The 25,843-nt window shown below is 40.9% G+C and overlaps 2 protein-coding genes across 3 annotated transcripts in view; one reads left to right on the plus strand and one right to left on the minus strand.

Moving 5' to 3' along the window:
- The window catches only part of slc25a21 (solute carrier family 25 member 21), an 88,968-nt gene extending 78,666 nt beyond the window's left edge, over positions 1-10,302 (plus strand). Inside the window, exons 5-11 of the mRNA XM_086275154.1 lie at positions 201-267; positions 1,080-1,139; positions 3,987-4,094; positions 4,206-4,370; positions 5,976-6,157; positions 7,660-7,712; positions 8,083-10,302. Of these exons, the coding sequence (XP_086131280.1) occupies positions 201-267; positions 1,080-1,139; positions 3,987-4,094; positions 4,206-4,370; positions 5,976-6,157; positions 7,660-7,712; positions 8,083-8,144 (697 nt within the window). The 3' untranslated portion in view covers positions 8,145-10,302. The remainder of the gene's footprint in view (positions 1-200; positions 268-1,079; positions 1,140-3,986; positions 4,095-4,205; positions 4,371-5,975; positions 6,158-7,659; positions 7,713-8,082) is intronic.
- A 1,244-nt stretch (positions 10,303-11,546) lies between these two features.
- On the minus strand, positions 11,547-20,822 carry pax9 (paired box 9). 2 transcript variants are annotated; one of them, XM_086275191.1, is made up of 4 exons: positions 20,645-20,822; positions 19,443-20,057; positions 17,294-17,433; positions 11,547-13,642 (listed from the first exon to the last, which is right to left on the minus strand). In XM_086275191.1, exons 1-4 carry the CDS (start codon positions 20,646-20,648, stop codon positions 13,388-13,390), a joined length of 1,014 nt encoding a protein of 337 aa, XP_086131317.1. In that variant the 5' UTR covers positions 20,649-20,822; the 3' UTR covers positions 11,547-13,387. The 2 variants fall into 2 exon arrangements, with proteins under 2 accessions (XP_086131317.1, XP_086131318.1); XM_086275192.1 differs by lacking the exon at positions 17,294-17,433 and having other exon boundaries at positions 11,551-13,642.
- Between the last annotated feature and the right edge of the window lie 5,021 nt (positions 20,823-25,843).

Raw genomic sequence — 25,843 nt, forward strand, 5'->3', positions numbered from 1 at the left:
TTCGACTCCACTGAACGGCTACCCTGAGGTACCCCTGAGCAAGGTACCGTCCCTGCACACTGCTCCCCGGGCGCTGCACTGGTGGCTGCCCACTGCTTCACTGGGTGCATGGGTTAAATGCAGAGGAACTATTTCCCTATGGGGACTAACACACACACTTTACACTTTACAGAGAAACATTTTATTTCCTCTTTCTACAGAGTATTTGGATTCTACAAGGGAATCCTACCTCCTATTCTGGCAGAGACACCAAAGAGAGCAGTCAAGGTGAGACAAAGGACATGGCCGTTTGTTCACTGATGGCCGCAGAGCTTCTCGGCATATGATGCAACGCTCAGGATCTGGTTTCTTGGCAAACTGCTTCACTCCCATATGAAAACACTCAAACCACAATCGTTCTAACATGGTACACACGTGTTGATTAAACACATGACGCCCTCTGCCATGTCTGCCTCCTCAGCCACTCCTGTTCATTCTGTTGGTCTTCCAAATATTGACTTACAAGCATTTGAAAGAAATCCATCACTTGAGAGCCATCTTTGGATATTTGTAATGAGGTTTAGCATTTGGAGCTAACGTGTAATGGGGTGACAGGGATTGGGGTGAGCGGGGGGTTGGGTGGCGCAGAGGGCCCTGATGCTTGGCATAGAACACCTCTGTAATGAGATGCTGGAAACAAGGATGTGTGAACTTTAAAAGTAAGCACTCACACTGAGAAGATGGGGTAATCACTCACATTGAGAACAAAGCTAGGTGGTGAGAAATGTCTGGAGCCAGAAAACAAATTAAAGCTCCGATTAAAACAGTCTTGCTGGCATTTTGCCCTTGGTCAAATAAACAGATCCGTGGATCTGTCTGCTTTTGAGACTTTTGTCTTTCCACAAAGATCAAGGTCTGAAATTCAAAGCGTACCGTCATTTCATGTTCGTTTACTAAATACATGCAATCTTCATGTAGTTCCCCCTTTCCTTTTGTGTGTTTTTAAGGTAGCTTTCTTTATGTACACCATATGTGGGTGTGTATGTGTGCACAGATGTCACTTTCTGACAGCGCTTTTATCCTGATCTTTCCCACTGCAGTTTTTCACCTTTGAGCAGTACAAGAAGTTGCTGAATTTGACCCCTTTGTCTCCCGGTGTGGTGAGTCTTCCATCCAGGGACACCTGAATACACTCTCACTTGAAAAAAGAAATACGCACGCACACCGGATTTGGAATAATGTTTTAGAGTATAAAAACAGCTCACCTGCCAAAGGCTTTTAAAACAAAGACAAATGCCAAGAATAATTTTGCCAGGCAAATGAATTAATAAAAATGTAAATGTCCTTGTTAACATTTCATTTTCAGTGCTGTTTCATGTAAAACTTTTAGTAATGAAGGAATAGGTTTAGAAGGGAAATTCTTACTCATTTTGTGTTTTTTATCTTGGTCACACATTGGACAAGATAAACATGAAATGATTTCCAGAGCTTAAATTAATACTGTTGGCATAGTGCGAGCAATTCAGCACACATTTAGTCATTTATGTAGCTGTCAATGTCATTTTTAGAACTTCTGAAACAAACCCTGAATGTTCCACTTTCACCTCAGTTTAGCATTTAAATGTATGAAGCAACATTTATATGTAGTTGGCACTCAGTTTGGGACATCAGCTGTGATCAGTGTGGCACTAATGACTCCATGTCTCTGGCTGAACCTTTGCTTTTATGAGCTTCATTCCCAGCAACAGAGCAGCCACAAAAACTACAAGCGTTTGTTCGGTGCTGCTACGTATGTGTTAATCCAGTATAACTGGCAGCTTATTAGAAGGCTTTTTTAAAATTACACAAGTAATAATTACTTTGTTTTCATTTCATTGACTCACACTGTGTGAGAATCTATTCAGATTTTTTTTTAAATTGAAGATAGGAAGGAGCTAAATGTTGCATAACAGCAACAGTTACCATAAGACTACGGTGCAGACTTAACATTGGGCAGGTGCTGCGTTTTGCCCATGCTGTATGTTGTGTTAATATAAAAGACAACCCAAATCTGTAACCTGGAGTCACAACACCAATCATAGTGCTTGCACTCGGTATAATCCTGGAATCTGCAGTCTGGTTTGTCCATTGACAATTTGATTAATGCTTATTCAAACAAAATGAGTGTGCCCCTTCACTGCTGACACAGACGAAAAATCACTTTGCAATTCTACAATGAATGTAAAGCAAGTAGAAAAGCTATGGCGGTAACAATACTGCCTGTCTGCTGTGACATTCAGTCATTTTTAAATAAGCTCAGCCATATGGGAAGTCAGACCTTACAATTTAAAACAGCAAAAGGAGTCCAGCAAAGTTTGTGACATGCTAGTGATCTAAAGGTTGAATTCATAACAACTGAGACAGCTGATCAGATAATATCGTTTACCCAACCTCAACTGCACGTCCAACAGCAACTAATCCCAATTCGAGAAAAAAGGCAGTTAAAAATCAGTGTATTAAAATTTCAAGTTCCCATTTAGTTAACTTTAATCACGTTATTTTATCGCAGCGTGGCTACACTGGGACAACCCACTGGGATTATATCGTTTATATAGTAGCACCTTTTTCTCTTCATCCCCAAGTTAAGCAGGTGGGATTCTTTATAGCCTGGACATAAACACAGATTGCCTCTTAAATTAAGATGAACCCACAAAACTTCATAGTCACCACTCCTTTCAAACCCCGATGTTTGGAAGTAGAGCCAAAATAGTCTAATATTTAACACAGTACTTTAAAACCAACTTGACCAACTTGCTTGGCGGTTGTTAATTCTGGAGACTGGCTACACCACAGGCCATGAGGTAAGAAGAGGTTTCATCCTTCTTGAGTAATTGATTTTCTGTTATATTGAGTCAGAGTTTTAAGCTAGAAAGATTTGTATTGGTGGGGTGTGGTCACCGCACACCACCTATTCAGGTGGCAGCCAAGTGTCAGCCATGATGGATGGCTTACCTGTAGCTCAGTGTCAAAGCCGCCCCAGCGTGGAGAATATCCTCATCTTGTTTTTACAGCCATTTCTGGAGTAATGTTTACCTGTCCCATTCATCATGCCCTCTTCCCACTCTTCTTATGCCTCCTTCTGACTATCTTCTTTCCACCCCTTCCTCTTCCTCAAGTACCTCTAACCCCATTCCCCCCAGAGGCCCTCGCATATCAAGTACTGTAATCACATCAGATCATTAATGCAAGTGAATTACAGATTGGTTGTGAATGGTGCTCTCTCTTCCCCCCTATTCAGCATGGCACAGCTGAATGCCTTCACTCTGATTAATGAGGACACACACAGTAATAATACAAATAAGGAATTAAAACGTGGCTCGCTGGCTGTGTAAACATCGCGAGGCATTTCTGAGAGGATGGGTCCCGGGGCTCTGACAGCAGGATAAAGAGGCAGGAAGAGTAATGAGCTATAGACACGTTCTTGACATGTTCCCATTACGCCTCGCTCTGAGCACGCATGCACGCATGCACGCACACATGTACACACACACACATGTACACACACACTTAGATGCAGAAATAGACAGACCAATGTAAGTACATGCAGTGTTGCAACAGCCAGTTGTATAAAATCGGTGCTACATTAGTGCATGTTGATTGTGATGAGATGAATGAAAGCAGAAAATAATTTTTTGGCTTCTTCAGTGCAAGTTTGTTACCTTGCTCACATTCCTACTTTCTACTCACCTTCCTCTCATTCCCATCTGTCATCTGGCATTCTGTCTGATGATAAACACAGGCGTCTTAAAGCATTTGTCAAGAAGTAACAATGATGGCTGTGACGAATACATATTTTAGACAAGACAAAAAGACTCAGGTTTCTGGAAATGAAATAACAACGGCAGCTCTTGTAACCCGGACACGTTGTCACTCTTCATTGTCTTCATCAGTTTATCTAGTTTGCTCTGTCTCTACCCAAATATTATCTCCACATTCTGAGTCCTAAATCACGTCCAACTCCCCTTTAGGCGCTGTCTGCAGCAGGGCTTGGTTCTGGCTTGACTGAGGCTTTAGTGATCAATCCATTCGAGGTGGTGAAAGTCAGTCTCCAGGCCAACAGGAATACCTTCAAAGAGGTTGACTGAAATCAAATATTGTCATAATGTGTAAAATATTGGTAATCTACACATCTTTCCATAGAAATCTGCTCACATGTGTTTCTTTCGAATTCAATCTTTCCAATACAGCAACCCTCCTCCTTTGCCCAAGCAAGACGGATAATTAAGTCAGACGGCTTTGGACTGAGGGGCCTTAATAAAGGATTAACATCAACACTGGGGCGCCATGGAGTTTTCAACATGATCTACTTTGGCTTCTACTTCAATGTCAAGGACGCTATTCCTACCAACCCGGTAATATGCCAATCATAATCTATGATCACACACTTACTTGTTTTGGGTTTTTTTTCCAAACCACTTTAACCTTGCTTTGACATTGGTAACCTTGACTACACCTAGTTTTTTTGCTATCCATAGGCTATGTGATATGCATGTGTGCCAACAACCTTGCCACAGGGAAATACCAAATGTATTTAACAGTATTATTAGTTAGCCTGACTGGCATGGAGGGAAGGAAGCAAAAATCAGAGAGGACTTGTAAGATCAGCCCCACTAATACCTCTTCTGTTTGCTCTTCATAACATCCTCAAAGTTTCAGATTACACATCCGGCAGTTCCTGATGGCCCAAACAAAAGTTAATTTTGTTTAATGGAAACGTTACCATACGCCAGTTCCACATGTGCAAACTGGAGCATTAGATTAACTCCAATGAACTAATTGGAAGCAGACAACTGTACTATTTTCAAGAGGAGGGTTACAGTGGGAGGCCAGGCTCTGCTAAATTTTCAACATTTTTCCAATGACGCATGATGTACAGAAAACCAAGTGGTCATCTTCTGTGAATGATAATTATGTGGCTGGATGACTCAAATAGCTCCCTTCTTAGATTGTGGCAGTTGCTTTTTGGGAATTATCCGTCTCGATGCACATTGATGGAGCGATCCTGTTTGTTAGATGCTAACAGTGGCCATTGTCGAGACAGCAAAAGCAGAAATATTGCGGACGTTGTGCAATTCACAGGCTGAGCTGATAGTGGTGTTTCTTCAAAGGCCTTGTGTCAGCAACATGAGCAATGAGCTTGCAACTCAAACTTGTCTGCAGTCGAATTCAGACTGTCGAGTCCAGGTTTCTCTCATGTGGCCTTTTGACTAACAGAGGAGGCAGATAGCACACTGCCATCATTCACAAGTGAATGTGTGAGGAGATGTTTGCTTAAGGCTGTTAGGAAGTGGGTTGATGGGTGTACTTAGGCCACAGTTACGTTGCCCCCTTCTCCACATCCCACTTGAAAAAAAATAGAAAAAGTGGGATTAGCTGTTGATTTACCACGGCTCTCAGGGTGTCCAGCCGCTTGAGAAAGGCCTGGACCAGAGAGGCTGCTGTCATTTGTAAAAATATCCTGGCCAATTAGCTGTCAGAGCTCTCTGAGTCTGGGCTTCTTTGGTACAGTAATACCCCTGTGCCGAGTCACAGCCCAATTACCCAAATTGTCCCCATATGCCTCCCCAGTCTGCCTGCATGAACCCTGTTTATAAATCCTCTGTCTTGGCTCCCCGGTGAACATGTGCTTCTGCTCAGCCAATCAGAATGCTGCACTGCAGTCAGGAAGCACTAATCTGCCCCCCGCTACCATAAAATGATCAGGGCTTTCATGCAAGCTTTGCAATCATATGCACAAGTCCCCTCATGCTCTCCCCCACATTCGCTCATAGACGTAGACACATAATGTCTCAGCGCTGACTTTGTCAACTCCCTGTCACTACTTTCCTTTTTATTTCCAAAAGCTCTATTTGCTGTTTATGTTTTATGGGACCAAATTTAACCCTGTGGTTCACACTTTAAAAATATAAGTGTCACCCTTAAAAAGGCATACCTAATTTTATCTCCTCCTTTTTCAGGACCCTACCCTAGAGTTCCTGCGCAAGTTTACCATCGGCCTGTTGTCTGGGACCATCTCCTCCTGTGTGAATATTCCCTTCGATGTAGCCAAGAGCCGGATCCAGGGCCCCCAGCCAGTGCCAGGAGAGATCAAGTACCGCACCTGCTTCCAGACCATGGCACTAGTGTACCGCGAAGAGGGGTATGGACAAATGTGGGAGGAGAAAAACAGGGGATGTTCGGGACAAAAGCTGGAATGCTGATTCATTCAAGAATTAATGAGCCACTTTGTCTGTTTTGTTATCAGTCGATAGTTGGTTATCTGCCAAACTGGCTGTCAGAAAAGACAAATGTACCAGCTGGAGCTACAAGTTAGCAGGGTTTGATTGTGTGGAGTGACTTTCCTACACTAAATACAGCAAAAAAGCACGAATAGCTTCATGCAAAACTGTGATCCAATGAATGGAAACTAAATAATGATGTTAGATTCTGGGCTGTATTCCCCATGAGTACGATCATACATTTCTGCAGCCTGTCAGTTGTTTAGTAAATGTTAACATATTTTCATGCCTCAAAGAATGACAGCTCTAAATGGAAGCTTCAAGGAAAGATGTATGTTATGCTAGCAATTGCCTCAGGCTTTCCACTTTCCCCCATGCTGCTCCGCTAGACAAGGGCCAGCGATATGTTTGTAGTTAGTGGATGTTGTTAGTATAGAGGTTGTTGCAAGAATGGCACTGAAATGTTGTCGTTGCAGGGGTGCATGGATGGTGCCCCATCCGCCACATCCAGTCCCCTTCTCTAACACAACACAGTCCCAGCTAATTAGTGGTCCCTATGGGAGACGTCGTTAAGCAGACCCTAACGAGCCGCACGGCGCTCCACGGGTCAATCTAATCAGACAGAGGGCCAGGGAGGAAGTGGGTCGAGCCTTATTAACGCCATCAGTGGCGGGGGCAGGGAGCGGGACAGGGAGCACGAGGCGGAGGCGGACAGCCACTGATCACCTTGAATGCATTAAGGAGCAGGTACTCGGTAGCGCTGGCCGCTGGACCCTATATACCTGATGGAGTGACAGACAGGCAGCGCAGCAGACAGACAGACTGACAGACAGGCTCTCACATGTATACTCATTCATGCATTCACAAGCAAGAGCACAGGCGCATGTATACAACCAGCATATGGAAGGACTCAGATCAGTCAAACACTTCCAAAAACAAATAGATTTATCATGTAAAAATGACTCTATTCAGAACTTGCTTATTATAATAGCGAACTGTAAGTATTGATGCATTGCATACATTACATCTAATAAAGCTGGGGCTTGATTCATGAATTGCTAGGCAGCTTCTGAATTTCTTTTTTAGATCAAATGATAATAGATTATCATACACAAGAGTTCACTTACATTGGTTTTCTTTGAGATCTGCAAAGCATCTAAAATGATATTTAATAAATGAAGTGATGTCAGAGGTTTAAAATTTGCCTCTGAGTTGTGCTGGATTTGACATATGAAGTAGGACACATGAGAAGTACTTATGTGCAGTCTAAAATTTACACACCACCACTCCATTTGCACTAATTTACATTTCAACTCCATCGCAGCACAGCCATTACGCAAACTGAAACGATTTACATATACTGGATTCTAGCTAAAATCTTTGCACATTAACACCTTACAGCTTTTCTTTCCTTTCTTTGCAGGTATTTGGCACTATACAAGGGATTGGTTCCCAAGATAATGAGGCTTGGACCAGGTAAGAAAAAAAAAATTCCTCGTGTTAATATTGAAATCATTGTCATCCTCACATCTGTCACACCTGTTGCAGCAGATAAGGCTGGTGAAGAGAGCGATTAAGCAAGAAAAAGCCTTCCCTTAAGCATATTAGCATTTCAACTTTGCATGCAGTGCTTCCAGTGAAATAAGGCTGTAGCAAACACATTTACATAATATTCCACAATAATAAGCTTTAAATGGAAATACAGTGAGCTAGAGATACCGTCCACCTCCTTTGTAAACAAGTGCTACAAGCTTTTCACATGTTCCTGCTCTCAGAAACTCACTGGGGAAGTAAAGCCTCTGAAAATCAAATTCACAACGGGTACTTCTCTTATATTCTCTCACAGGTGGAGCAGTAATGCTGTTGGTCTATGAATATGTGTCTGAGTGGCTGCAGAGAAACTGGTAACAAAACAGGGAACCCCACAATGGTGCCTTATGAACTGTGCCTTATTGCAAGTATCATTACCTGATCAGAGTCATATCGGAATAAATTCGATATTTTTTTTATCTTGAATACAAAAAACTCAAATTACCAAATCAGCATTATATTATGTTTTAAAATGCAGCTTTCATTTCCCACATTCAAAATGCTACAACACATTTTGAGTCTGAAGGAACTGTTCTAATACCTGAAAATAGTCTTCATTGAGTTTAAAATCATTGACAAATCAGTGTTCCTAATGAAGTCATGCATTAACATAGTGTTTTCACATTTCATTGGTTGTAGTTCTCATGTTTTTCTTCTTTTTTGGGCTCATCTCACTGGTTTGGTGCAACAATCACAGATTAAATAGACAAAGACAAAGTAGACTGAGCTGAACGCTTCAGAATATGAACTCTATTTATATAGAAATACTTGAAATGTGTTCAAATGACATAAAACACCAAAAATAGAGTGATGGCATTTTTATGATTATCCTGATTTCTGTCTATTTACAGCTATACTTGAACATATATCCTCAATTAAGATGAGTTTGTACAACGATCAATCTCCAGTCTCCTATTTTATCACATTATAATATATATATATATACATATTCATCTTTTTATGGTATATGTATTCATAAATGCAAATACAAGATGCAATCAGGAAGTTCAGACATAGTGTAGAGTAGAAATCATATTTAAATTTAAATTCAGCAGCCTTCAAGAACACCTCATTGTGCAGCAAAGCACTGCTCCCAGTGCTACTGCAACTTTTGGAGGATTCCTTGGAAGTCTGCTTATTGATTACACCTATCTTCATCCGTGTACTACTGAGCCTTAGCAGAAATAGTGTTTTAATGTCTAACAAGAACACTGACGTTATGAAAGCTTATTGCAAAAGTTATTAATGCATATGTTTTTGCCAGTTTGTTCTTAATACACGGATCAAACTTGGCACCAGAAGCCCATGGCATCGCAAAGGCACGCGGAGAGTCTCTTTTGATGTCGTTCCATAATTATACTGGATGCTGGGGGCAAACCGTCCTGCCTGAGACAATCAGTCACAAAACTGTCAACATCTTTGAGAGCTTCCTGTTTTCCACGTTATTTTAAAAAAAACAACAACAACAACAATTTAACATGCAGTTCAGTTTTTTCAATAATCATTTTCTGGCTTTGTCAAGAAAAGTGCTATGGAAAATATGAAGGTTTTGGTGCACCCTGCACCATGAAAATGGACAGTATTCGATGGGATTCTTCTGTTTTTAATGTACCTCCAAAAAAAAAATCTGAGTTTTTTATGTTTTCAAGGTTTTATTGATAAAATGTTGTGTGGATTTTCCTTTTTAAGACCTTCCAGAAAAAAAAACCTCAAATCAAAAACAACAACTGGACAGTTCTTTCATGTATTGGTAACAAATAAAAAGAAAAAATGAACCCACATTTTCGTCACTGTATAATTGTGTGTTGCGTGTCCTGTAACAGTAGATTCGTGTTGTTGTTTTTGTCTTAACTGGGACCGTTTCATCTTGGCATCGATATAAGAATATCCCCTTTCTACAGTTTGCCACTTCATCACTCTCCTTTTTGTCATCCGAGCGCTTCGTAGCCAACTTAGTGTCAGTCTTTCTCTCTCTGGCGGGTAGTCAGCGCTCGAACATTTAGTGCAAGCTAAAATAACAAGCCCCAAGAATTCAAATGGGGCTGCAGGGATCGAGGGGGTTACCACACACATTCTCTTTCTCTCTCTCTCGGTCTGTTTCTTATACAAATATTCAAAAACACATATATACACACACCTGTTGCACAGCCTTAGGCATAGTGGCTTCTCGAAGAGACTCATCTTAACTTCATCTGGTAGCTGGTATAGTGAGCCACGTTGGCATTTGACAGTCATCATTAATGTGGGAGTCACTCTCTGCCAAAATGGAACGGCTCCTAGTTTTTGCCTAGGGGCCCGCGGTGAGAGACTAACAACTGTGGCTTGAAGACTGATGGAATTGTAAGAGCTTAACCTGTCCTTTATGTAATGGAGTTCTGAATCTGTATCTGTATTTTAAAAGCTTGTGAAACTTTACCATGAATTCCCTGCACACTGCAATAATTATAAATCTTATAAGTCTCCCTCACGTCATTTTCTTTGCGCCCTTTTTATGGATTTTCCCACCCTCATCTGTAACATCTCAATTCAGTGGCTCCGCTTTGACAAGGCTGCAACCTGGGCATGGCTCTACCTGCCTTTCCCAGTGCAAATGTGGTTAATGATTAGTATATTAAAATGTCTGCAATTTACACTGTAGGTAAAAAGCAGTCAGCCATGCACACACACACACAAAGACACGGCACCAGACGTGATTTTTAAAAACACGGCACTTATTTTTTTCCATTTTGCTCACCTGTCTCCTCACTGTTGTTGTTTTAAGACATTAAGAAAACATTCTGGCTGTTGTCAGCTGCTTTTAAAAGTGTTCATTGAGCAGAAGCACGCATGAAGTCCTGTATTCAGCCGGTATTACTTTCTCTGCTCAGTGTTACTCTGTAAATGGCTGTCTTGCTTCTAATTGCATGCGGAGAAGTAAAGATAACCATATGACACTGAAGTCAGACTCAACTTAATTAATTGTAAACACGTGTCTGCCCTTATTATTATTTTTTAAAGTACGCCATTTAGACCTCTCTTTCCATAAAGCTGACCAACATTAAACTACAAGAGCAGGGATTGTTAGACTTTCGAGAAGCTTCCTCCTGTCTAGAAAACACACTGTTCCTGTTTTTTGAATACTGTTGTCAATTAAGACAACCACATTTTAATTTTGTTCTGTGAGTCAGACTAGACTAACAAGGCTGTGTGCAGTTCATGTAGCTTAGTTGAAAGGAAAAGTTGTTTGGCCTTGTTGTGTGTCGGCTGAGGTAAAGAACAGAGCGTGTAACGACTCTTTCATGCCACTCAGAGACTTAACTATCATTTGCCGTTCATGATGGATGGTGGATGGTAAAAGGGTGGCCGTGATGGCTGGCTGGTACAGCGAGTGAACATCTCGTCTCTGTGATGTGGTTCACATACGGTCAAAGAAACACTACGATCCCTGAGCAACGGTCCGTGACCACTGGATGCGGGGAAGACTGCTTTCCAAGTCAAATCAGCTCCTGCATGGGGAGGACTGTTGACACTGTCACGTGCAGAGGCTGTTTATGCTGTATCGCGGGAGGGAAAGAAAAACTGAGCCGCGCACCTACTGAACCATCGGCAGCAGGTAATGCTATGCGAAAGAGCTGGGTAAGCACCTATATCAAGTTATCAATCTACAACTTCAACTAAAGCCCAGTTTGTGTAAATCTGTGGTTTCCACTGCAGGGCTAGACAGGGCTTGCCAGACTCACTCGTAATTTATTACACTACACTCTTCCCCCCTCTACACTTTCAGAAAGTATTTTTGCATCATTTTGCAAACATGTCATTTGTCAGATGGCCTATGTGCTTTTCCTTTGTAATGAACACGTTGAGTTGGCCCTGACAGTCCTATTTGGCCCTTTATGTGGCTGCTGGAGGTTCGTGTTTGGGTCACATGTCTGATGACCTTGGAAACCGCAGGCCAATGAGTCTATTTGTGGCTCTCTGAATGTACATGGACTGCACCTGACCCCAGGAGTCTAGGACTCTTGGGCACACAGATCTCAAATTTGTTTGAAAAGCTGATATTTTTATTTACTATTTTTCCCACAAAACCATATGAAAAAAATTCTATGACTTAAAATGGTTGAAAATTATAATGCATGACATTAGGCTGTTATTATTATTTTTTAAAGACAGCAGGGCTTTACTGGAATTAATATTCTATGTTTCAAAGTATAAATATACACTGCATTTTGACTTTTTTTCAGTTTGGTTGCAGTGGGAAATGTCCAAAATTCTCTTATGTTTTGCACATTTTATTCATTTGTGTTTTATTTTTATTTATAATTTTTATGGGAATAATCTGTTAAAATAGTGCGAACCCAAATTACTCAAATTGTGTTTTTGTCACTCTAATGCACAGGTATAATTTTTTATGCTTACAGAAAGGACCGCATTAAATGTAATGAGGTGAGAAGACATGTACCCATTTTTAATGGCCAAAGGACTTTCAAAGAATTGCTTCAAGTGGTCGCAAACACTCGTGCTCCCAAAGCATTTCTGATGAAGTTTCCTAGTGAGCCATGACGCATGGTAATAGAAAATACAGGCCTTGTCAGCGTGCACACGTCTTTTTTTTTTTTTCTTTTATGGAAAGCAGTTTCCTGCTCATGTAAAACAGGCCAGTAGGCCACAATGCCCTGAGTCTAGAATAGCTGGAAGAAAAAGAGATGAAATATTTTTAGCTGTGATGGTGCACTTGTTTTCTGTTCTCCGAATAATAAGTGTTGAGGAATCCCCAAACAGCCAGAAAACTCCACGAAGACCAATAAAAGCCAAACAATTTAATAAGATACATTCAATTTCATTGTGCAACATTTGACAATTAATTATGTTAATGCTCTAGACTCCAATGTGCCCAATGCCAATTCTGTCTAAATGTGCGTGGAGATGTCCATGCTTTCTGTAAGACTAATTGCACTTCATTCAACGTACCTTTAATCTAATAAATAAACTTCCCTTTGAAGCTCTTGCATAGGCTACACTTTTAGAGAAGTGGAAAACAACGCTCCATAACAGAGTTACTTTTATCAAATCATAAACAAAAAGCATACAAACATAAAAAAACAATAGCAATTATTATTATTAAGCACCCTGAAACACTAATGTAAAGTTTTTTTTCCCTTTTCTTTGATTCTGTATTCATGAAGTTATACATTACCCCATTTTGCCCAGAGACATTTGCAGATGTGCAGTAAAGAATCTGAGAGGAATTATGTTGATGGGTGGTGTAGCAGTCATATGTCAGTCTTTGGAACACCTGTCCTGCAAGTACTTTTAGACAACACATTTGCTGTAAAAACTGACAGGCTTTTTATTCGTTGTGTGTCTTTGGTCTGACTGCGCTTAGCTCGGAGGGGCATCATATACCCAGTGGCGCAGATATGAGTCCTGGGGCCGAGTCCTTCATAGAAAGCTGGCAGTGGGAGTGGAAAACAGTTGCCACCACGGACAGACTTGGAGTTGAATGTCCTCTCCGTCTCTCACCCAACCCACTCCCCTTCATACCCTCCCACCCCCCTTTCTCCCATCAGTCTGTGGAGTTGACTTCACAGCACCGAGGCGGCGACTGGGTGGATGGCGTCACGGTTGGCTGACATCCTCTTGAAGGCCAGCGGGGTGGCAATGTCACAGCTGTGGGGAGATAGAGCATTGCCACTGGCTGGCTGCCACGTGGGTCCGGTCACATAGGCCGACGTGGTGGCGCTGTACCCCATGTAGGGTGACACTTGGGTGGGAGGGTGGTAGGGAGGGATGCTGGGTGCTGTGACATAGCTGTTCACTGTGGGCAAGCCATTCGGCATCTGGGATTTAAAGAAGAAAGGGGAAAATAAGATTAAGATAAGAGCCTCTTAATTATAGGTTTAAAAAGTCACTAATAACTCATTTCATCATTAGTCATTTTCCTTTTCTAAAAAATGATCAAAAAGAAATTGTTTGCCACAGACATTTTCCTAAATAGGGACTGTAATAAGTTCAAAAAATTTCTGCCCATCCCAGGGAAACACACAAAAGCAGCTGCTGTAATTAGAAAAGGAAAGAAAAACTGGGGCAAGCTGTAGAAGAAAGTGAAAGTGATGTTGGTTGAATTATAAACAGCAGAGAGCTTAATTCTAACTTCACAGCTACCACATGAAAATAAATATTTTCCCAGTTTCGGGAAGCATACGTGCACTATATGGAGCTTGTTTTCAACTCAAAAGTGGACATTGCACCAGTGTTGCTGATAAACTGCACTTAAAGGATGTCATGACAGACTGAGAGGGAAAAGGCACGCACAGGGGAAATATCATGGTTCGAACCAGGAATGGGCTTTGCTTCTCTGGCACAGCGACAGGACTTAACTTGAGGAATTCACCAAAGCATTTCAGCAGGGAGGCAGAATTTCTGTTCCTGGGTGGTCCCGGACTACTGAGAATTATTTCTATACAACTGGGATCTTTTCTGTTCCTCTCACTTATTTTCATAGACTTGCTTGACTGACAAAGTCACTGGCAACTATCTTAAAAGAGATATGAAAAATTATCTTCCTAACTGGCATTTGCGGTGATTATAAAAACACAAGTACAGAGAAAAAACTGCGTGTGTGTGTGTGTGTGTGTGTGTGTGTGTGTGTGTGTGTGTGTGTGTGTGTGTGTGTGTGTGTGTGTGTGTGTGTGTGTGTGTGTGTGTGTGTGTGTGCATGCCTGGGCCTGGGCCTGGGCCTGCAGGTGTCTGTGGGTCTGTACTGGGTGGCTGTGGGTGTCTGGGGCAGTTGTTTGTGGGTGTCTGACCATGTGTGTATGAGTATGCGGGTGTTTTGTATCATAACTTCACTCAAATATACTGAAATGTATTTCATTAAGTCCTGTACAGACAGCCCATTATATTATTCTTGTTTTTTTCCAATTTAAATCAACAAATGTAATTAAACAGTTTCCCCAAAATTAACACATTTCCACTCTTGAAAAACATCATATATTACACACAGCCTAGTGTTTGCACATGGTATACTTATACATACAGACACACATTCGGCTCATGGCAATGTCTATCTATCTATAGGTATAGATATAACATAGATATAGATATATAGTATATAGAGAGAAAGAAAAGAAAAGAAACTCCCTTTCAGTTTTACGCAACTGACTACTGCAAGAACACAACTAACTGCAGCCTCCGGAACGACCACATAGTTGAATCAACACCTGTCTGACACAAAGTCAACAAAATCAAACGAGTATACAAAAGGCGAATTTATGGGACTGATCTTGTATCTGATTGTATAATTTATAAGGCGGACCTGTTCTTTCATCCTCCGCCCTCCGTATATATAAAACGTTTTTAAACTTGAATTACATCACTTGTACTTACTTTAACATTACTATTAAAAAGTTTTAAAATTCATATTAATAATAATAACATTAAAGTGTTTCATTGTTATGAATAATAATAAAAATAAATAAAACACTTGGTGTATTTGGTCGACTATGCGACAAAATACTTTAGCGAATTTACTGCTGCTCTAATCCCTGTATTTCTTTTTTAAACAAATAATTTAAACTAAACTTCAGGACATTTACGAGTTTGTTTGTTTTTTTGTTAAATTTCTAGAGAGTACAAATTTTAAATATTTTTTTTTAGATATATATAATATGTAGGCTATGTTTTGTTAAACATTTCGCCTCTTTCAAGCGTTTTTAAAACACTTTTGCATTAACTCCGAGCCGCGGTTCGTGATTTAACCTTAATCTGTGTTAATGATGCTCGCAATCTTGCAGAGAAGCACACACGGGTGCATCTGCCCGCTTTGCCTTCAGAGCAGAGGCCAAAGGTTTCTAGCCGCGGTCTTGGTCCTTATGGAAAAATAGGTGTTAGGAAATTTGTCAGAAATGTAAAGCCGTCAAAGGTTTTCATTGGCCAGGTTTGGTTAGTTTTCTTAGCTGAAAGTCAACCTTTAGAAAAATTAAAAAAGAAAACCAAAAACAACAAGTTCCCTGCTGCTGCAAGAAAGATCGTGCTTTGAAACTGGTGGTAAAAAGTGACTTGTAGTTTGATAGATACAAAGTTGTTTATCCATCTTGTTTGAACACGATCCTGGCAAGACCGCGCACTTTCCCTGCGTCTCAGCCTGTCTGACAAACACAAATTTAACAAAGTCTAAAGTCACATTAGATCTTAGCAGGCTGCAGAGTCTGCATGTATAAAATCGGAGTGATGGGGCACATTTTAATCCTCAGTGTTTTGGTGGAACAGTTCTTGCTTCGCCATTCTTTGTTTTTCATGCAATAAACTGTGTAATTTATGGAGTTGTTATTTTCTGCATTTAATGGCTCACTTCTGTTTTTGTATAGCTGCTTGGCTAACCGCTCAGACAGTTATTGTGCGTCCACTTTGAGCGCTCCTAATCTTCCAGCATCGGTTCAATCTTTTTTTTTTTCCTTCATAATGAGAATGAAAAGCCCCCCATGATAAAGTAGCAAAATAAATGATGTGCATGGAAACGTTTTCTGTCAGTGACCAGAATCACAAGCCCTTTCAAAATAAAAGAAGAAAAGGAAAGCATGCGCACACAAGCGTGATTTGGGAGGGAAATGACATTAAAGGCCTGCGATGAGTGGTGTGTAGACCTGCGTTAGTTTTAGATAGAAAAGCGGAGATAAAGCTGAATAAAAATCTATCCAATCACTTTCAGACTTGCAGCTTATTGAGTTTGGCCATATACATTTTATTAAAGCTACATAACATTAGGAAATAAAACGAAAAACATCTTAAGTTGCATGAAAGTCAGTAACGATTCGTGTATTAATTTTTCACTATTGTATGTTTGAGTCGGCGTTTTTAGCGTGGACTTAACCGCTCCAGCAAAATAACGAATGCACCGGACGCTTAGAGCTGCAGGACTGCCATTAAGGACACAACAATATCCCAAAGCCTACTTTAAAACTCACAGACAAATGACGGGATGATGGTTGTCGTTGACTAGGCTACAGCATTAAAACCAGCCAATTCAAATACTGTATAATTTACCAGGGAAACGAAAACAGGAGGCAACTGGCTCTTATTCAGGGGTCCAGCCATTGTCTCGAGTGTGAAGCACGCTACACTTAATTTTCAAAATCCTAAAAGTTAATAATAACTAGGCTATTTAAACCCCCTTTGATGTGCTTATTGTTAAATAATCTGCTCTGTAATCATCCATAAAAGCACTGACCAAGCAGCAGGGCCTAAACGAACTGCCCCTTGTAAAGCCAGAATAAAAAAAAGAGAAGAGAGAGTGAAATAAAAATGCACCCCAGCCAGCAGAAGGAGCGCATTAATGCTGTGAAATGGGAAGTTTCCATGCTAACTGTTAAAATAGAAGAATACTCAAGTCTGCAAGTAGATTAATAGCCTACACTCTTTTCGCTCTTTCTGTACTCCTGATTAAAAAACAAACAAAAAAAAATTAAAAATTGAGATTTCCACTTTTTTACCTGTGTGTATTTTGCCTCAGGTTCTAAATGCGCCTTATCCACGCCATTGACTAGTGGAGAGCTTGCTGGTAGGAAATTAGTCCTGTTAATAGCGCTCCATTCTTCTAGTTTGGTGCTGGGAAAGGATGGACTGTCACTAACTGGGAGGGGGGCAAAAGAGAAAGAGAGAAGAGAGGGCGGTCAGGAGGAGACTGTGCTAAGGTTAGGGGGAAAAAAGACCGGCACAGGCCGCTGCTGTGATTCATGCATCCGTTAACCGCAGGTTAGCCAGGTTGCACAAGACAATAAACCCTGTGACATTCTGAACTGATTATTTGTCAATTTAGGTATGAATAGCACGTAGGTTGAAGGTCTTTCCTGTGCGTAATGCTTCTTTAAATGTTTCCTTGAGCCATTAAACAATTATCTTTGTATTATCTATTATCCGATGTACTGTATTTCAGCCGAGTTTCAAGTGTATGAAACCTAGACTCTGTATTATTTTTTTCAAAAATTTTCCAGATGTCTGAAATTGAGATAATCTCTTCTGAAAATAAAAGTTTGGGGAAAGTATTTTTTGCCTGATAATTGCCTTTTGTCGTAAATTTATATTTTTCTTTAGGGCTGTGAATGAGAACCTAACACAAAGGTGAAATTATCTGTCATATTTTTAATTATGTATTTATTTATTTTATTCGTCGTAAAGAAAATGTGCTCAGAATACATGGGACTAAATGTAGTTGGGGTTTTTTTTTAATCCATTTCTTTTTTAAGTTATGGCTAAAGCGACTCCCTCTCTCTGGGTCAAGGATATTAGAGAAAAAAAATTGTCTCGCTGTCGGAGACAAATTGAATTGACTTTCATCGTCTCCTTCTTGTGCATGATGGGCACACTACATAGATTCCCCGTTGTTTACTGTGAGAGAAGCCATCACAACAATTTCGACAAAGAGCTGTAAACAAACTGCGTGCTGCACATATTAATATTATAACACTCTGCGACTTTATCAACCCTCGGGAGTTTTGAATGTGTTGTCCGTGTGCGTAAAAATAAAAACTACCCTAGACAAAGCCACTAATATTTTACATTTTTAGCCGTGCACGTGTTTTATTTTATTTTATTTCCTATCATTTCCATTAATTCCAAACCCATTTTAAAAAAGTATGTGGCAAATCTCTCACTTTACTAAATGTACTAAAAACTTCAACTCAGCGTTCAAAAACCTGCCACAAGCATCTGCTAATAATTTAGAAATGCATAAATTGTTTATAAAGGCAGCCCCTCAAAACACTGTTCTCCCCCCACCCACCCCCACCCCGTGAGCTTTCGTGGATATCTGCTTTACATTTATGTTATTTATATTGCTCGAGTGAAGCTTTGCATGGCGGTGGAAGTGGAAGAGGCCGGGGCGTGTTTCTGCATGGCAGCCCTGAATCCTGACAGCAACAGGATTGCGGCAATGGACTGACAACACTTCCCTTCCTGCCACTGGAAAACAAGCTCTTAGAAGAAGCCCTCTCACACCACCGAGCCGACCATTAGCACTGATTTATGCTGGATCCTGTTTCACTGTTTCCAAAACAATTGCGGTTTTGTTGAGTACAAGGCAAAGTTATCTGGGCCTACCTGCATGTGGACAAAACACAACCCACGCAGCAGAAAACGCATTCTAATGCGAGATACTTATTTGAGGCCTGAATCGGGCAAACCGCTGAATGCACAGTTCTGCACAAAACGACTCGCTCCAAGTCATGGCAAACATTCAGCACACCTCATTTTGATACACTTCGTCTCACCGCCTTTCCCTCCGCTGTCCCTCTAATATTCCACATCCGCCTCTTAATTATTCTTGCAAGCTGGACCATCTGTTTCTGAACTAACCTGCCTCCTTTTAAAATCAATATCAGCAGGCAGGTCAAATGGCATTTAAGCTTTCTCTCTCCAAAAAGGCCTGTGGGTTTATAACGTTCCAATAGTTACTTTTGGAGGCCTTTAAAAACAATTACACTAACTCAAAGGGAGAAAAAAAAACACAAGTGCCGGTTTTATTCCAAATACACACACACATACACACACACATTCGCACTCTTGCGTGCAAAACCCCTTCAAAAGTTGGTTATATGTGGTGCAATAAACAAATGTAACCGCCCTCCATGCAGCCATGCTTACTTTGTTGCTCTGTAATAGACCGTATCCCCAGAATATCAGTTACAGAGTGCGAGGAAGGCCATATCCTGTGCATGGCCATGTGTCCGGGAAGGGTGGGCATGCCAGGGGGAGTGGGCACTTTGGACGTCGGGTATGAGTATAAGTGGTTGTAGGGTAACGTTGGTTGTGGCGGTGGATGAGGCGCCTGCTTGCCCGACTCATACTGGCTCTGCTGGGACAGATTCCCAATCTTGTTTCGGAGGATCCGACTGATGGAGCTAACGGAGGGCAGGTTGAACTTGTCGCAAACCCCGTCAGCGAGTAGCCTGTCCCGGATCTCCCAGGCAAAAATCCCCGGGTCTCTCTGCTTGTATGTCCGTATGTGTTTGACAACGGTGGGTGTGGTGACCCGCGGCTTGCTGCCTCCGATTGCCCCCGGGAGGATGGAGCCGGTCTCGTTGTAGCGAGCCAGGATCTTGCTGACACAGCCGTGGGACACGCGCAACTGCCTGCTGATGTCACAGGGTCGAATCCCGAGTTGGGCCAGCTCCACTATCCTGAGCCGGATGGCGTTGGGGAGCGGCCTGCCGTTTACGAAAACACCACCGAGTTGGTTCACTTCACCGAAGGCAGGCTCTGGTGTCAAAAACAAACACACAGAAGGGCACAACAGTGAGACAGCGATTAGGTAACCAACCCAAGGCCCTCCACACTGCTAACGACCCCTTATTTATAATATAACAGAATATTTAAATAATATATGCTTATATTACAGATATGAATTTCAGCAGATATGCTGATAGTTTATTTGTGTCTCAGTCAACATATTTCAACTTTTGTTATTTATATACGACGGGGGGAAAAATCAACCTTCTCACATTTGCACTTGATTTTAAACTTGAATTTGTGTTTTTTCAGCAAAGTTTTCACTCCCGCTAAACAACTGAAGTTATGGATCAACTGTGTTAAGTGATCGCTGATAGCTGTCGTTTATGCAGGGTAGATTTCACACCGATGTCCGGTGGGAAGTGCCAAAATTCGTGCGTAACCTCCACATAAATACTCATCGCCCTGTTTTATATCCTCTGGATTAAAGACTAAACTAATCCGTCAAAACACCACAGACAATATCTCGCTAAATTCCCCCCACCTTGCTTTAAGAAGTTGCACCGATCGCTGCATCCCTGTCAAGAAACCAAAAAGCGATACAACACTGAACTCACCCATCGTGTTAAAGCCGCAAATGAAGAATACGGTGTCCGCTTTGTGCCTCCTGCGTGGGTCCTGCTCCGCGTCCAGCGTGTCCACTTTCTAAAATCGCGTCCAAGAAAATCTTCTTGCGCGATAAGGAACAAGAGAGACAAAATTCTCGATCTGTTTCCTGACGGCGCTGGAGACAGGCTTACATTTCAATCTGTTGAAATCAGGAGGCTGGGCTTCCGAGGGTTCTCCCCCCGCTGATTGGATCGGACCCTCCCATTTGCCATCGAGTTTGCACAGACCTAAATTATCATTGGCCCAGAAGTTTGTCATGACAACTTCAGAGTGTCACACACACACACCCGGGTCCCTCTCATCCTGCTATCCAAAAAACGGGGACATGCCACCATGAATGGCTTTGTTTTTTAGGCAGGTTGAGTGCAATCCAGTATCCGTACGGGATCGCATCTTCACTCTTTCAACAATGATGTGAAGATACCAACAAAAAAAAATGACAAACAGGTTCCTATTTGTGAGCATCACAAGGAAACACCAACTGAAATATTATGTGAATTTATTTATAGGGGGAAACCCCACAAATGTGTGCATTTTCGACCCCAGCAGTAACCGGTTTTATTTTATGCAGCTGTTTTTATAATAATCAGTTGCCTTTCAAAATAAAATAAAAGTTCAGCTCCAAAGACCCGACTTTGTGTGGCTTTATGCTCCGCCACACTAACTTTCATCTCAAGCTTTTAAATGGCATCATTAAGGAAATGGCAGGAAATGAATGATTGCTTTTCTGTAATGTAATTGGCTGGTTGATGTTTGTAAATTCTATCTCATTGCACTTGAAGGTTATCATAACTTTTTTCTTATTTGTCACCCAAGTATTTCTTTTCTTCTTCTTCTTCTTCTTCTTCTTTTATTCTCTTTCAGGCGTCGAGCATAGACTGACAGCAGACCAAACGCTCCAGCGATTTGGTGAAAATGAGGCGAATAAGTTTAATCTTTAGAATTTAATCTCTCTTGTCATGCAGTTTGAAAATACACGGCACAGTTAAAAACCATGGCCAGGTTTCAATGTTGTGCCCATTTGACATTAAGTATTATTTCGTTTTTTTAGTCGGACACGTGTCAAAAGAAAAATACAATTCAAATCATTGTTTTTTTTTTAAACAATTATTTATTTTCACGTTTCTATTATAAGCTGCACGTCTCTTTAGGCTTAGCCTGCGCAAAGCAGGCCAATTTTTTTAGCCAATTATGCCCAGCGAGCGTTAATGGAATGCAGGTTGTTAAGGTTCTTATGTGATAACATAATTACCTTTTATTTCTTAACCTTTACGCGATTGTCTTTCAAGCTCAACGTTTGCAGCTCAGTGTGTTATAGAGGGAATATTCCTTACTTTCACATGTTCAGCAGGCAAGCACTTTCTGCAGAGAAACCCCAGTTGCAAGCAATAAGAAAGATTTGTTGCTCCCCGACACGAGAAACAAACACACGCCATAATTTTGCGCCTTCGCTCACTCCCCGTTTTGACACATGCTTTGGATTTTCCGTGTCATATTTTAAGAAGGCCACGGTGCATGACTGACCTTCATCTCTGTACAATCTAAAGAGATCAGTGTGCATGTAAACATCAAACAGCACCCCTGCGCTGCAGTGCAATTAAGAATATTGTTGAAAACCTCTGCTAACATTAAACACCGAAGCGGCTTTGAGGGGCCAGAATGTACACGAAGTCTTTCTCGGTATTTGTTTCAGCACGCACAGCTCTGCAGGCTGGATGCTGGATGCCTATATTATGATTAGCTTTCCCACCTTTGCTAGGATCGCGTCAAACTCAGAAACTGAACAAATTATAGTGCCTCCACGGCAATGCAAGTCGGTTAGACGTGTCTTTAAAAACGCGTAAATTACTTTTTCTCCCCACGCTGGAGTTGTTTTTGCCTTCATGAACGGTTATTTTTCACAAGAAGACCAGTTGGGGTTGTCTTAATGGACTCTTTCTTCTGTTTTATTTTATTTATTTTTTTGTTTGTTTTTATAAATGTATTTATCGCTGCATCACCTCTTGTGCACCCACCTGCCCACCCTCCTCCGCTCCCAGGCCGCTGATGCAACAAGGATAATGTTTACGGCGGGGAAACGTGCCCAACTTGTTTGCCTTGGGGTGCCTCTGGTAACTGAAATAACACAAGGTCAGGAGCGAGGGATCAAAGGTCTTCCCAAACTGCTTCATCTTCTGCATTTTTTAGGCCGGACGGGCATGCACCTTCCTCCCGTTTCTGTGACATAATACACGTCTAAGGTGAGGCTATCTGAAACTGGGTGACGTTTTAAAACAATAATAATAATAATAATGCTAGCGAAATACATGCTTTATCTGATTAATGGCACCGCAACTATTAACATTTAAACGGTAGTAGACAGTGCATTTTTACGCAGTTGTTCAAAAATTCCCATAAATTAATTAAAAATAATGTGATTATTACAGTCAGTGAAACTGTTGCAAATTATCATGACTGTTATTTTTATAATAATTATTGTAAATTGTACTTTTATTAACGGTAAAACGAAACTAGTACTAATAATAATAGTGTATTCTTAAAGAATGCTGCTAGAGTGTATTAAACACATACAAATAAATTTTAAAAAAATTGTGTCGTCACTATCAGACTAAATATGTAAATAATAGTGGTTTAGCCTGTAGAGTATGTTGGCATCAGTGAGCCTCCACGCACGATTTGCACACTCTACACGCCTGTACTGTTCACGAGCCCAGAATGGTCCGTGTCGAATTGAATTGTTCATACCTCAAGTGAAGGCAACGCATCACTTGTCAGACAAATTGCGTAATGATGGAGTCAGAGTTTCGTCCTGTGCTCTGCAGGAGAGAGCATAACCCAAATGATTTTCCTCTGTCTAATAAGGTTTCTGTGAAATCAGAGATGGATTGTTAACAGGCTTATCCTCTTGTCTATTCTGAAAAACAGTAGGCTTGTTGTTGGGTTTTTAAAGTTACAGTCTACACTTTTATTTTAAGACTTTAAAAAAAAAGTATGTATATAGGCTACAGTATTAATGCTTCGTTAAAAACACCAACATGCTCTATTTGAAATAGTCCAGCTCCTGCAGGATGTACTGAGTCATGTTATTTGGTTCTATATGCTGCCAAGCAGACGACTGCATACCCCAGCGTTTGATGGCCCACACAAACAGCGTGCGTCCGGTGGTGTTGCGCACGCATAATGCCTGCGCAAGTGCAGCTCTTCCATAGCACGTCGAAATCCATAATTTAATGCTTGAGGGGTATTTTCTAAATAACATCACACAACGTCACATGCTTGAATTTCTAACACTTCCTCTGCTTGTTTGCACTGATGTGCCTTTGAGCCCCTTCAGGTTTTTCTTATTAAAGCTGTTTCTCTCTCTCCGTTTTTAAAACCAGGATGCTTTAATAACGTGGTCTGTTTGAGAGCAAGACAATGGACCGTTTATTAATATTTTTATGAGCTCAAAAAGAAGACGACTTTAGGAATTGTAATTATTTGTTTCACTTGTTTATAGTTCCGTTCTTCTATTTGCCTTCAGTGGAATCGCAAGCTCCAACAGCTGTGTTTGGGAGCCACACATACTGCATGGCTGCACGTTTAACTCCTTATATTGCAGTTCACGTCAAAGTGCATGGCGTGGTTGTGATCGTTTTCATGAATATCGAAGCTACATATTATCAAAAATACCTAGTTTCGATTTACTTCTGCTTTTCTTCTTTTCCAAAAGAAAAAAACTGTCAGAAAACTGAACACTGGGATGTAATTCTGATGATAATCCATCAACACTCAGCAGATAAACATGTTAAGCTGTGAATGCTTATCGTGTAACATGCTGAGTGAAAAACGTAAGCGCTTCGTCCAATTTGCATTTCCAATGAAACAAACGGAAATTCATACGGTCCACGTCACATGAAGCCCACAACGCGATAATATTCTTCTTTAGAGCAAAGTTATGGGGTGTGCCTCATCCTCTTATTTGGAAAAACATATCCATAGGTTATAAACGACATCTTAAGGCCTCTATCTGGGTAGAGGGAAAAAATTAATTAGTGATAAGAAAGGGTTCCATGGTTTTGTTTACCTGTGCTACTAGCAAAACAGCCATAAATTCGGATGACACAGGCACTCTTACCACAACTATCCGCTTCGTGTGTGAGCGAAGTCACTAACCCACTTTTTCTTTTTAATTTCCTCATGTTCGACAAGTAAAGGCATGAGGAGCTCAGTTGTCACCACAAGGCTCTGGTGCAGCTATACAAAATTTTAAAAACAACAAAAGAAAAAGCTGAACTAGACTCCCTGGTCTTGGTTTCTCAGGCTGTTAGACTGTTTTGGTATCTGCTAAACTGTAAACCCGTTAAAACAGTTGTGTGGTTGCAGGATTTCGATTAAGCCTCGTGGAAATGCAAAAGAAACTCTCAACATTAAACGCAACTTATTTACCATGTGTCTTTTAGTTCCATTCAAAAATTGGTGCATCTAATTTTATATTAGCCCACTTTACTGGAGATGCAAACGTAAATCACTAACATTTATCTTACAAATCAATTTACGACTCAGACCGAATTAATTCAAAGATGGGAGGACATTCTAATTTTCGTGGATGCTGAAATAATCTCATAATAATTTTAAATAACGTTTTATTAACGTAACAGTCTAAATGATGTAATCTTTCTAAAAATCGTCAGTACTGAAACAGAAATTCTCGTATTCAAATACATTCGTTTTCTATCCACCGCAAATGCGAAAATAATGATGATGTTCAAAATGACGATGATGACGAAACGGCTACGTTCTGCATCCTCTAGCAGGCATCAACCATGTAGCTGATAGCCCTTTAATCAGATCAATTAGACACCGTTCTAATGCGTTCCATTTAATGTAGTTTGAGCTACCACATTTTTACCTTTTACTCTCCACTCAATCGGATGACACCGTCATATCAAGACGAATGAAAGTGTGACACTGAAATAAAGTGACACACTTACTATAGAAACCACAAGACCATTGCCAAACAGTGCGCATTTAAAGTCCGTAACAAGACTTTAATAATGAATTCGTAATAATCATCTTTTCTTGAAATTAAGAGGCAGCACATAAAGGGGGGGGAGGGGGGGGGGGTATTGATATGTCCAATATTTCGCAAAGATCACTTTAATAGC

This window comes from Aulonocara sp. 'chitande type north' Nkhata Bay, linkage group LG19 (assembly GCF_057382095.1).
Source record: "Aulonocara sp. 'chitande type north' Nkhata Bay isolate Kocher_YH1m ecotype deep benthic linkage group LG19, A_spYH_male_GT1.1, whole genome shotgun sequence".
NCBI classification, from domain to species: Eukaryota; Metazoa; Chordata; class Actinopteri; order Cichliformes; family Cichlidae; genus Aulonocara; species Aulonocara sp. 'chitande type north' Nkhata Bay.

Excerpts from the sequence above, each read along its gene's own strand:
- pax9 (XM_086275191.1), bottom strand. Across the intron at positions 17,434-19,442 it reads GTCTATTACAGAGCAACAAA|TTAGTGACAGTCCATCCTTT; the intron begins GTAAGCATGGCT and ends CCCCCCTCCCAG. Across the intron at positions 13,643-17,293 it reads CTGAGGCAAAATACACACAG|ATGCCGAATGGCTTGCCCAC; the intron begins GTAAAAAAGTGG and ends TTTAAATCCCAG.